The following is a 13533-nucleotide window of genomic DNA, read 5'->3' on the forward strand; positions in this document are numbered from 1 at the left end:
TTCAGACCTTTAATTATATTTAAATCCGGAAACATTTTTTTAAAAAATGGATTTGTGTAAAAATAAAGTTAAAATTGTTTCTCATGACTTTCTACAGAAATCATACACAGCAGAAAACAAATGAAATTTCAGACTTCTTCCAGAGAATAAAGATGCTCAATTTTCTTGAGAAATGGTAGGTTTGTTTACTTATTCCTTTGTTTATTTGTCTTTCTGTGTCCCTGTGAACACATTTCTGTGTGAATTTAAGTTGGTGTTAGAATCTACTGAAGGATGTTAGCTTGTAACAAGGTGCTCGAGCCACCCTCCAGCCCTGATGTGCTGTGACATCCCTTCAGTCAGTCTATCTATCTATCATCTATCTATCTATCTATCTATCTATCTATCTATCTATCTATCTATCTATCTATCTATCATCTACCATCTATGTATCTATCTATGTATAGGTACTTTGTGTATGTATAGGTTTTGTGTATGACCATAAGTACCATGATACTTCTATAGGGGTCAGAGGAAAACTTTTGGTAATCACTTCACTTGTTCTTCTATACGAATTCTGGGGAATTGAACTCCAGTCATCAGATCTGGCAGCAACGACCTTTACTCAATGAGCCATGATCTTGGCCCCAGGTTTTCAAAAATAACACTATCTAATTAGAAATACAATACGTTGGAAAATAGCTTCATAAAATGATTTTAACATATCAGAAACAATTGGTAATCATTGGTCACACTAAACATTGGTAGTTTCTCTGTGTGTGTCTATATGTCTATATGTGTGCATGCAGGTATGTATATGGGTTTCATAATATATGTATGACATGTGTGCATTCATGTGTGTGAGTGTGAATGCACATTTGCCATGGTGCACATGTAGAGGTCAGAGGACAACTTTGATTTTGATGGTTTGCCTTCTTCATTGTTTGATATATCAGCGTCTCTCTTTTGTCATTTGCCAATATAGATGCCAGGCTATCTAGCCCAGGAGCATCCAACTCACTTTTACTGAGTGTGTAAAGCAGATACTTGTCCTGAGTCACTCTATTGTTAGTGCATTGCCTTGAGTCTTTTCATTTAGGGTATGGATGGCAAGATGGAATGACTTGACACCTTGTTTAGACAAGTTAGATGCTATGGATAATCAGACTCACCTGCACTTACCAGATTTATCAAGATTTTCTGTATCTTTTTGCAGTAGCACTTGAATTAGGGAACTGCAATGCCAATTTTTACATGGGTACTGAAGATTTGAATTGGGATCCTCATACTTGTATGGCAAGCAATTTACACATGGAGCCATCATTTATCCAGTCCAAACTTGGGAAGATTCCAATCTCCTCAGATGAATGCTCATGGTTCTCTTTGACAAATAATCTTAAATTACTCTGACCTGCATCTCTAAAATGTCACTACCCTGTTGCTAAGCATGCATGACAACACTCTAAGGAATGGCAGGATGAGAGTAAGCCTTCCCATGAGATTTTCTATGTCCATTTTAGAAATACTATAAATAAGAGATCTCCTCCCATATACAAGTCCTGAAATGTACAGCAAGCTTCTCAAAGAAGTTACTGTTTACTTTCAAAATCTGCATATTTGAGGTACCTTTTCTTGGTCTTTGGTCATAATATGAAGATGGAATGAGCTCATTACTAATGACTCAATGGGACTGTAATACGATGGCATTATGTATTTGTCTTCAAATTTTTATTCATTTGTATCAATTATATATAATCATGGGTTTCATCATGTTACATACGTGCATATTACATGCTTTGATGCAACTCGCCCTATATTTACCATCTCTTATTCTCCCTCCTCTCCCTCTTAGCTCATTCTATTTACTCAATAATCATCTTTCCTCTTTCATGTAAAATATTTTTTCTGTTTTAGATTTCACACATGAGAAAAAGCTTGACTTACATGGTTATTTCGATGTAAAGAATCTTCTTTGTTTCAAGATATAATTTCCCAGAGCACAACACTTGGGCTCTCCTAGGAGGTAAGCCTCATCTCCTCAAAATACAGACACTCTTGTCTCATGTCCAGGGGAAGGAGGAGAATTTGAAGGTTAAGTTGATCATCAATGGCCAATGATTTAATCAATCATGCCTCTGCATCAAACCCTCCATAAATCCCAAATATTTGGGTTCAGGGTCATGTGAAGGTGCCTGTAGGCAACACAGAAGCTCTGTGGCCTGTCTCACATACTATTCAACCCACTTCAATTACTCATCTGCGTATTCTGTAATATCATTTATAGTAACTAGAGGCATTTAAGTGATATGCTTCCTGAGTTCTATGAGTTATAGAAAATGAGTGTAATTCAAGAAGGAGGTGATCAGAGGCCTGATTTGTACCTAAGCTGTGTCAGCCTTCAAACTGCTGTGCTTTTTGAAATAAATTAGAGGATTTCCAGATGGTGTCTGTTACAGAATTGGTTGGTTACTGGTAGAAAGAAATGTCTACATATTTGAATAACCAGAGATAAAGCAATTTGTAAGGTTGCTGACTGTGTGAAAGGTAGGGAAAAATTTTTGTTTGTGTTTCCTACTCTTACTATTTATGTATGCTTATTGTCTTCAAAATTTGCCCCACCATTGTCTTTTGAACTTCCATTAATTTGTAGTGATTCAGACATTCTCCTGTGTGAGTTCCCTTTTCAGCATCACTCATCTTCTCTTTGCTAAGTTTGATAGATTATTCTCATGCTTCATGTTACCTAGCAGGAGTTTCTGACATGGCCTGTCACTATCCTAGCCTTGGGAATACTTTCTCCACTTGGGAGAAAGTGGGACACCACCAACTCTGATGTGTTGGCCTCTGCTTAGCCTACTTTGTCCCTTCCTCTTCATATACTAAACTTTCCTCTATGTGAAGATTCTATTCCATAATACCCATCTATTCTACATATCTATAGTATCTTATAAGTAACCTCCATTGTGCCTGAGTACTTTCAGTGTTTTCATGGCTCTCAAAATTATACTTCTAGCAATGGTCTTTCTTTACCCTCTAGAGTCAAGCATCTCACTACCTACTTCTACTGTTCACCTTTGGCTATTATTTAGCCACATTAAATGCAATTATTGCAAACTGAATTCTTAATTACCAGCCTCAGGCCACAGAAATAATTATATGTTGCCTATGCCAAATTGAGGCATTTTTCTGTGAAACTCCACACCCAGTTCACCAGTGAACTAATCCTGCATTGCCTTTGCTTTCAACCTGTCCCAATTACTAATTGCTTTACTCTGAGTCATTGTGTCTCTCATTTCCCTTTCATAGGATAGTTTTTTAAAATATACTTTATGAGGCAAAGGGATGCGGTTCAATCACTGTAATGCTTGCTGCAAAAGCATGAAGTTCTGCATTCAAATGCCCAACACCCATGTAAAGAATTTGCCATGTGGGCATGGGTCTGTAATCCCAGTACTGGCAAAGCAGATAGCGGAGGATCCATAGGTTTTGCTAGACAAAATTGCAAGATCCAGATCCAGATCCAGTGGGAGATCCTGTCTCAAAAATACAATAGAGAGTGATTGAGCACAGTAAATGATGTCAGCTTCTGGCCTCTACACATATGTGCATAACCACACATGTATAACCATGCATATAAGCATGCTTCACTGACACATAAATATGCTCACAGCTGTCCAACTGCTTCATACTTTGCTACATATAAATGATACATTTACTATGTGACAACCCTGCCATGATAAATTATCTTCTAACTATTTCTGTTCCTAAACGTGGAAAGATGGCAAACAGCTCTAATTCAATCACTTGGGATGTGGAAACAGGAGTATTAGGAGTTCAAAGTTAGCTTCCACTATATATCAAGTTTAAGCCCAGCTCCAGCTACATGAAACCTTATTTCTAAAAGCAAAATCACATACACACGCACACACACACACACACACACACACACACATACACACACACCTCAAATCAAAACACAGCATCCAAAAGAGTATTTCCTATTTTATCTCACTATTCCTGGGACTACTAAGCTTGTTACTGCTATAGGGCTTAAGATTGTGCAAGTTTTTTCTCCCTGGAAAATTCTTTCCTTATATCTTACCGTTGTTAATTCCCTCAATGAGAATCTTAGTGTCACTTTCTCTGAAAGGCATTCTCACATCATTCTATCAAAACTAAGCCACCATCACTCTCATTCTTGGTATCCTGCTTTGCATTTCTTTGCACAATTTATAATTATTTGATGAGTTCACCATCTGCTTCCAACACAAGAAATGAAGGTAAATACTTTTTTTTTGCTCACTGTTGGATCCAGTACTTATAACACTATGTGGCAGAAAATAGGTTCCTAAATTAATTTCTGTATTATAAATATGTGATGCAAGTACTTAATTGTATTTGCTGTTATTTGTTTCTATAACGAGATATAATATGATACAATATATCCTGAGACAGTAAATAGCAGTTCCATGTTCCTTTAGCCTGTGTCTTTTAGAGATGGAAGAATGAACTGGCAGAATATTTTGCAATGCACATTCTGCATTGTGTTTGTAATGAGTATTGAGGGGCTGGACGACAGCCTGTTCTTTGCCTTTGAAGCTATTTCACGATGTGAATGTTTTGGGTACAGGACACACTATTTATAATCCAGTCTTTGAAAGCATCTGAGGAGTGTGGAGGAGGAGGAGAAGGAGGAGGAGGAAAAGGAGGAGAGGAGGGAAAGATAGAGCGAGAAAGAGAAAAAGATTGCTTGTTACACCCTGAACAGTGATCTCTCTCAAGACAGTGCTTTGCTCTTCAGGTATAAGGTATATTTAAAAATAACGATGTGCTGTTTTTAATAATTATCTTCTATTTGATGCCTTATGGAAAATGTAAAGCCATAACTTTTAGTGGACTGCTTTTAAGTGTCTTGTTGATTTCTGATTAATAATAAAGTTCTGATTTGGCCAAACTCATGACAAATTTTGAATTGTGTAAGCGGTGTACAGATTCTGCAATGTGTGAGGTGATTGCAAATGTATGCTTTCAATGTTGATATTGCTATGGAATATCAAAGGCAAATTCTGTAGCTTCGATAAGATTTTAGGATATTTACTTGCTGGATGAACTTAAGGTACCATATCAGAAGCCATCTAAAGGAGAAATAAATGATTTAATAAGATTTGTTGAACATTCTGTTCAACATATTCTGTAAATATCAGACAACATTGTTATCAGTGTGCAATCTTATCAGGGATGTAAATATAATAATGTCATATCTAACTGAGTGCTTAAATGATGTTAAAATAGACATCCTACTTGTATTTAATTTATATAAAATTAGGTAATTACCTTAATCATTCAGCATATATATATATATATATATATATATATATTCTTTATGTCTTATGTTTGGTATAAAATTATTTATATTATTTGATTGGTGGCAACCGTGAAATATTTGCCTAGTTCAAAGTTCTTTGTTTTAATGTATGTGAAATCATATTCACAAATCCTTATGTGCTTATCTATGTAAGGCAGGTTATTTACATGTTATTATCAAAACTATATTTGTCTCATCATTAGTTCGGGGGTGATTGCAGTATTAGTGTGGCATGAATCAATCTCAGCATGTTATTAGGTCTCAAAACCTGGCAACTTCTAGACACTCTGATTCTGATGCTGAGTCATGACCATACTTCAGAAGCTATGAATAGTTTACACTGTTGGATGTTGTCCTTGAAAGATTAATTATACAGCAATTTCATGCTCTTGAGTCACATCCTAAAACCATGACTAGAAACACTGCAGATCAACTCATGGCAGTTGGGAACAATAGCCTAGGGATAACTTGTATGAGAAGCAAATTGACCACCTCTAAGACTGGTTGGAAGGCTGTTTTATGTTTAAAAGGAGCATGCATGAACTTAAGAATTAGATCAATATCTTTGCTTATTTAGCCTCTATGATCTTCAAAAATGTTCTTTTTCTAAACTTCAAATGCCTCATTTGTAATATTGAGGTAATAAAATTGTCTATCAACACTTGAGAGATTTAAGTGTCGTAATCTATATAAAGTTTCTGGTACAGAAATTGAACCTTGGTAAGGGCCAAATAAACTATGGTACCTATTTTGATTTTCTGAGGTCAACATCTTCTCAAGTAAACCAAATTGGTTTCTCATTTCATCGGCAAATCACAATTAATCAAGGAATCACAGTCCTCTCTACTCCCTCTCTCATTCTTTTCTTATATTTTCTTCTCCCCAAGACCAGTTTTTGGCTTATATTTTTAAATACTTTAAAATGTGAATAGAACATATAACATTTTATAACTCTAATTCTTTTTCTTAAACAAGCTACTTATTGACAATGTTAAATTCCATTAGTCAGTTTATGAAAAATAATTGTTTCAACAACTTAGTCACTTTTCTTGTAAATAAATATAATGAAAAACATCTATGGTAATTTTAGAGAGTTCAGACAAAAGGTACTTATTTTTTGCTAACATAGAAAAGGGATATATTCTTTTATCAACAAAAGCGCAACATTATATATTATTAACTTAGAACAATGGTTCCCAGTCTGGGGGTCAAATGACCATTTCACAGAGGTTGCCTAAGACCATTGGAAAACACAGATATTTACATTAGGATTCATAACAGTATCAAAATTACAGTTATGAAGTAGCAACGAAAATAATTTTATGGTTGGGGGTCAGCACAGCATTGGGAACTGAATTAAAGGGTCACAGCATTAGAAGAAGGTCAAGAACCAATGGCTTTGGACATTGTTTTGTTTCTTCCTTCTTTCCCCATTCCTTTTCTATAGGTTTTTGTTATCTCTGGGGCCTTGAAACATGCACAACACTTCTTCTTTACTTTTTTATAACATTGATCCTACAAACCTATTGCTAAAGTAATACAATAAACTACTTATGAACTACTGGAAGCTCAACAAGTACAAGAAATTATTATTATTAAATATTGATAAAGACAGAATAATTGATCAGCAAAGATACTCAAAACTGGAGATTAATTATGAGTGCCTAGTTATCAACACTGGCATATAAAATGTTCATTTGTAAGAGGCAGATAGATAAATAGAAGAAAGTTATTTTGAAGTTTTGACTAGTGGCAAGACCCCTGTAAGTAAGCCTCTTTCATGCCTATAGAACAATTTATTATTATTTTCGTATTCCTTGAACATACATAATCTGATTTTTATCAGAATGAAATCCCATCCAGGTTGGTTTTATTACCTCTATTTCATACATGGAAGACATAAGTTGTTTCTAAGCCCATTAGTTTAAGCACCAGTAACACATAGGTGGAAATTTATACTAGTAAAATTTATACATCTCAGCTATAAATTTATTACTTTCCCCAAATAATATTGTCAGCCTTTAAACTTCCATTTCATAATTAGAAATTTAACTGAGAAGCCATTTAGCACCACCCATAACCTTGTTTTTGATTTGTAGAATCCTTGTCCTGGCCCTCTGGCTATTTCAGGAACACCTATCTTAAGTTTTTCAGTGTTCTTTATTATCTGGCAGGAAGGAAAACAGCAGAGATACAATTTAGTGCCTACTGTGGAAAGGAGAGGACAAAGAGGTCTTGTGATAACTGCCTGTGATAATTCATTTCTTGAGAAACCATATTATTGGTAAGTACCTGGAACTTTTCCAATAATGCAAGGATTATCCAGCCAATTCTTTGTGTGTGTGCACAAGTGCATGCATGAGTGACTCTGTGTGTGTGTGTGTGTGTGTTTCTTTGCTGGGGAGGCAACCAAGAGCTTTGCTCGTACCAGGGAGACAGTCTATCACTGAACAGCCTTAGCCTTAGTCAAACCTTAGAGAGAAGGAGTTTTGTTCTTATTATTTTGGAAAAGTAGAGAAGAGAAATGAGACTTTCATCCCATTCCAAAGGAGACTGCCAATGGGAAACTGTGTCAGTAATAGTGTTACATAAAGAAAAAAAAAGTGGGTAGAAACAAGAAGTTGCCTTTCTTATTGCTCTTAGGCATGGAAAACACCTACTATTGTTTGCTATCCAAGGCACTGGCTCTACATTATTTCGATTTAAATCCCTGTCTCAGTATTTACATTCTGTGTGACCTGAGGCATGTTGTTTTACTTCTCTGTGTCTCACCCATTGGTTTCTAAAGTGTCATTAAAATAGTAAACATGGCCAAAGAGAAATTTACATATAGTGTGAAATAATGTTTATAAAGTGAATGGTGCTCAGAATGCATTGTGGGAGATATCATTATTGCAGATATTATGACTTGCTGTTTGGTTTTTATGCAAAATAAAATAGCTATTTGACTATTACCATGCAAAACAATACAAACAGACAAAAATCTCCTATACTCAATGCATATTTATAGATTATTTTCTCTGTTATAAATAAGATAATAGCAGTAAATGGTAAGGTAGCTGGCTTGGGTAGGGACAGTGGGTTGCAGAAAATTGGGTATGAGGAAACATTTAATACAATAAATGCAGATTGACTTCTTAGGACAAGAAAATGAAGTGGCAAGTTATTGAAAAGATGTTCAAAGACCTAGTTTTTAGTACTTCCTCTGCCACTAATAAGTTGTGCATATTTAGATAACTAGCCTTCATCTTCAGCTCTTAGTTCCTCATTAAGATTAATTGGATTTCTGTCCAGATGAGTTGTTTGGTATGTGTCCAGTGTGTCAGAGACATTTCAAATTGTGCATGTGCACATTCTTTCTCATTCCCTTTTAATTCAGATTTTCATATCCCTTGTGAAAAATTCCTGGAACCAGTGCACTAATGCCTGACTCTGTGCTCTAATGATAGTCCTCCAATTTGTAAGCCATTTATAGGAATGTCTTTGTGTTCTTTTGGGAAAGTCCAGGTTGCATCCTGGTATAACTCAGGAACATTTTTGGGAACTTTTCCATAGATGGCTTCAAGAGTCATCTCCATCTATCCTATTTCTTATGCCTAAGTGGTTTTGGATTGATCAAGGAAATGCTAGTTGATTGCTAGAGTCCAATTTCAGTAGTCTAGAGAAGTAAGTGAGACCAATGATTTTAAATCCCCTACTTAGATGCAATAATTGGATCCTAAGATTCTAATAGGTAGCAATTGAAGCTTGCCAATATTAGGATGTTTTAGGGGAGTTGGTTGAAGAGGGTGGAATTATAAGGGAAGAACTACACACTACAGTTAAATTGTGAAGGATAGCAGAAAGATGGTACACACATAAGTTTTAACTCTCAGAAAGGTAGACTCAAAAAGAAATATGTAAAATTAACTGTGGTAATTTGCCTTTAACATATAATTTAATTTTCTTTTATTTTTGAGATTAAGATAGTCACATCTTCCCCACTTTCTTTTTTATTACAGTACTAATTTTTCTATAATCTCTCCTTGTTCTATTTCAGTTCACAGCCTATTTTTTCACTAATTCTTGTTACATACATATATGTACAGGTTCTTTCCAAAGTGCAGGAAACATAGTGGAAAGGCTGAAGGAGTCGGAATCTGGGGAGAGGAACAGTAAAATGTTTTCTGGCTATGACACAGCCACTGGACTCCTTGAAGATGTGACTATTTGCAAAAGACTGGCAAAGATGGGGAGATGGGCTCTTCTTGAGCAAATCACAACAGTTAATGGTGGTTGGGAAGAATGTTTTATTTTCATTGGTAATGTAGACACTGATAAGTTGTCCATACTCCAGTAAAAAACATCTCCCCACTATGCTGATTTATACAGTACTAATTAAACTCAGTGGGTCATAAGCAAGATACAGAAGGGGGAATTGTTGAGAAGTATTGTTTCAGCAGAAGGGAAGGAGGCTAGAGAGGGTAATGCGGGAGAAAATGACTAAAATTTATTATTATACATGTATAAATACTCAGATAGTTTAAAAAGGAAAAATTGACTTTTCTTAGAAGTTAGATTATTTTCAAATACTATTTTTCAGTAGGTTTCATTTGCACTTAGGACAAATGGTTCCTCTGAGTACAGGGTGTCCAAATTTTTCTCAGTGATGTTCTGCTGGGTTTGATTTCAGAAGGAAGGCTTCTGGAGGTCACTATATCCTTGTCAAGGTCTCAATAAATGCTTCCTCTTTTCTTTATGTGGGGTTAGTCTTGATTCCTAAGGGACCAGAATCCCCTTGTTGCAATTGCCTTGACTCCAAGGTTAATTTCCATTTCCACGGTTCAAGGGGCACAGTTTTCCCGTTTTGCTAGGAAGTACACAGAGAGCTCCCAGAAATATTAGTTATGTTTATCCACATGATTATCTGAAGTACAATAAAACCCCACTGTTGTCTTCTCTCTCCTTAGAGTGGAACTTTCAGCACACCAAGTCCCGGAGAAATGGCTTTGATGGGTGTGGATACCAGATGCTTGGGTCTTTTTCTTCTTTGTACAATAACTGGCCATTCTTTGGAGATAAAAGGTAAATGAATAAATTAAATCGATTTTAATGAAGTAGTCTTAAAGGACATGAACAGTGTTTTCAGTATATATCATGAAAGTGTAAAACTAGTAGATAATATCAGTAATATTTCCATGATGTAAAAAAAAATGTTCTTGGTAGCTACTCACATTGATAGGAAAGGTAACTAAAGATCATGTATTTTTGGGTTAAATGCTACACAATAAAATAATTACCAGACCTCTTATATAGGATATTTTTAAGGAAATAACTTAAGTATTTGAAATTATATTCTCCTAACACAAATTGAGTCTCTTCTTATTATTCTGACTTTTATGACAATCGGAGAAAGCAGAAAATGGAAGCTAAACACTTCAGTGCATACTGAAGTATTGTGCACTTCAATACAAATTATATGAGGTTTTCAGTGTCTGACAAACACTTAGCTTGACCTGGATTTCTAACTTTAAGGAAGAAAACGACAAAGTTGATGTGCCATTTTCATTGAGGAGACTTTCTAGGCTAAGTTGTGGAGTCCCTAGGCAAGTTGCAATATGGAAATGAACAACATTCATCAGAGAAAATTAGTCAAAGGCTAACAGGATGGTAGTACATTAGTGCTACAAGATGTGTTACTTAGAATGTTTATAAGAAGGGCTTGGGTTTTTCAAACTCTGGAGATAGCTCTGACCTTCAGTGAGCTATAGATTTAATTATCTTCATGGACTACTCACAAGACATGCCTGTACTCCGAATTCTTACGGTGCTCAAGCATAGTAAATATGTTCCTCGACTTTCCTTTTCAATTTTTATGCTGATCATAACATAATACTGAATTAGTATTGAGTGGTTCTTTTGACTAGAGACATTTATATAACTATCATTTATATAATAGTATACAAATTCTGGTGTACATGTGCACTGACAAGTCTCCATTGCAAGTGTACAGCTTAGTTCCTAAAGAGACAAAGATCACGTTTTCATCTGTGCCTTCTTTAGAAAACAGTTACAAAGAAATATTATGGACTTCAAATTTATTAATAAAACCGAAACATCTCCCTGAGTTTTTCTTGTTGATAGTAGCTGGTTTTTGTTTGTTTGTTTTGGTTGGTTGGTTGGGTTTTGTTTTTTTGAGACAAAGTTTATTTGTGTAATAGTATTGGCTGTCCTGTACTTGCTTTGTAGACCTTTGCATCCCAAGTAAACATCTCCCTTTTGTAATGTAGCATTTTGGGATTATTTTAGCATATCCATAAAGTTATGAAACCACTATTGCCATAAAATTCCAGAATACTTTCATTCTCTGCCAGAGATACCCTGTGCCTCTACTGTCTTCATGTATGGGATTCTGTATAACTGAAATCATTAGACACATGGTTTTATGAGGCAGCTTCCCTTTACATAGCATATTGTTTCAAGGCTTTTCTAATTATAGCCTCTTATCAGTGTTTAACTCATTTCTCTAGTAAAATATTATCCCACAGAACAGATGTGCTAGAATTTTTATCCAGTAATCAGATGATGGGCATTTGGAAATTATTCACATTCAACAATCTTTCTCATAAAATACAGGAAAAATATATTTTCCTGATGTCATTTCAGTTAATCCTCCTCAGGATTTTGAAATATTGGATCCTGGATTACTGGGTTATCTCTATTTGCAATGGAAACCTCCCATGGTTATGGAAAAATTCAAGAAATGCACACTAGAATATGAGTTAAAATACCGAAATGTTGATAGTGGCAGTTGGAAGGTAAGTAAAGCAAGGTTTGCAACATCAGAGTGGTCTGATCATTAGGTGTTTCTTTGCAACCCCTGATTTCAATGTCTACTATTTAGTGTGCCTGAACAATTTTAGTTAGTATATGAAAAACCTGCCATGGAAGCTTCTGTGGTCTATCTTCACCTCATTCAATATTAAGACTACCCTTGGAAGTACAAGAGAACCTGAACTTGAAGAACATTTATGCATTTATGCATATTTTATAGTTTCTTCTTTTACTCGTTTATTTTGTAAAATTCTTTGAAAATCATTGATGTCAACGTAAATCTTTGCATACAAATCACAAAACACAGCATTGTTCTTTACATGGATGGCAAGATCTGAATGAAAGTTTATTGAATTATTAGCCATTTATAAAGTCAACTATTGTGTTCATTCAGAGCTCTGTTGCAAAAGATATACCATTAGCTCTGAAATTCAGCTGAGTAGTATTAATGAGCAATTGAAGTTTAATATTTATTGAACAACATTTTAGACAAGATACTCTGTTGGGTTTCAGGAATATAAGACTCTCTCATACATTACTTTTTTTAACTTTCAAATACTTAGAAATTGTCCAATTTTCTCCAGGTGTCTCTAAGACTTTTATTTTATGGTATTCCCAAAGGTTTTATAGTATATCTGAAATGACAAAGCTTTGGCCATGCAATACCCATATTGTTTGTGAAAATAATCTATTTAACTCCAAGAGCTCATGTTCCTATCATAGAGCCTTTTCCTTTACTAAATGTCCTCTGTTTTGTTTTGAATGACCTAATTGAATAATACCATATACAGAGGTTATCATTGACAGAAATATATCTGGGGTACTATACCAAATAATCATCTTAGATATTAATAATTGTTCAGCCTTATTAATGTGAATCACCATTCCATGTGTTTCTAAAATGGACTGTTTCATCTTTTTATCAAACAGACCATAATTACTAGGAATCTAATTTACAAGGATGGGTTTGATCTTAATAAAGGCATTGAAGGAAAGATACGTACGCATTTGTCAGAGCCTTGTACAAATGGATCAGAAGTTCAAAGTCCATGGACAGAAGCTTCTTATTGGATATCAGATGAAGGTTAAAACAACGTTTTTTTTTCACATTAGATATTATCAGAAAAAAAATCCATGTAGAGAATAAGTTCCTTAACCTTTATGATCATATATATGACTTTATGCACAGTAAATCCTGTGACAGTTAAACATAAATAGAATTTTTCTTAGTATAAGTGAGTTGACATTTTTTAACTCATTAAATCAACAAAGTTCTTTAAAACAGTATGTCTACATCTTGTTGGTAGACTCTTTAGTATGGAGCTGTATTAGTAAACACGAATGGGAATTTGCTCAATTCTTGAGAGGATCTTTAA

General features: G+C 34.9%; 1 protein-coding gene across 15 annotated transcripts in view; it reads left to right on the forward strand.

Annotated features, from left to right (window-relative positions):
* Positions 1–13533, forward strand: part of Il13ra2 (interleukin 13 receptor subunit alpha 2) — a 49710-nt gene that overhangs the window by 25069 nt on the left and 11108 nt on the right. For 13 of the 15 annotated variants that reach the window (XM_028773879.1, XM_028773890.1, XM_028773878.1 and 10 more), the window contains 7 exons: positions 98–175; positions 1894–2002; positions 4610–4787; positions 7519–7628; positions 10294–10408; positions 11990–12141; positions 13088–13241. In XM_028773879.1, coding sequence (XP_028629712.1) covers positions 10327–10408; positions 11990–12141; positions 13088–13241 — 388 coding nt within the window. In that variant the 5' untranslated portion in view covers positions 98–175; positions 1894–2002; positions 4610–4787; positions 7519–7628; positions 10294–10326. The remainder of the gene's footprint in view (positions 1–97; positions 176–1893; positions 2003–4609; positions 4788–7518; positions 7629–10293; positions 10409–11989; positions 12142–13087; positions 13242–13533) is intronic. The other 2 variants (XM_028773886.1, XM_028773888.1) reach the window with 2 other exon arrangements.

Source organism: Grammomys surdaster, unplaced genomic scaffold (genome assembly GCF_004785775.1).
Source record: "Grammomys surdaster isolate TR1022 unplaced genomic scaffold, NIH_TR_1.0 236, whole genome shotgun sequence".
In the NCBI taxonomy this organism is placed as follows: domain Eukaryota; kingdom Metazoa; phylum Chordata; class Mammalia; order Rodentia; family Muridae; genus Grammomys; species Grammomys surdaster.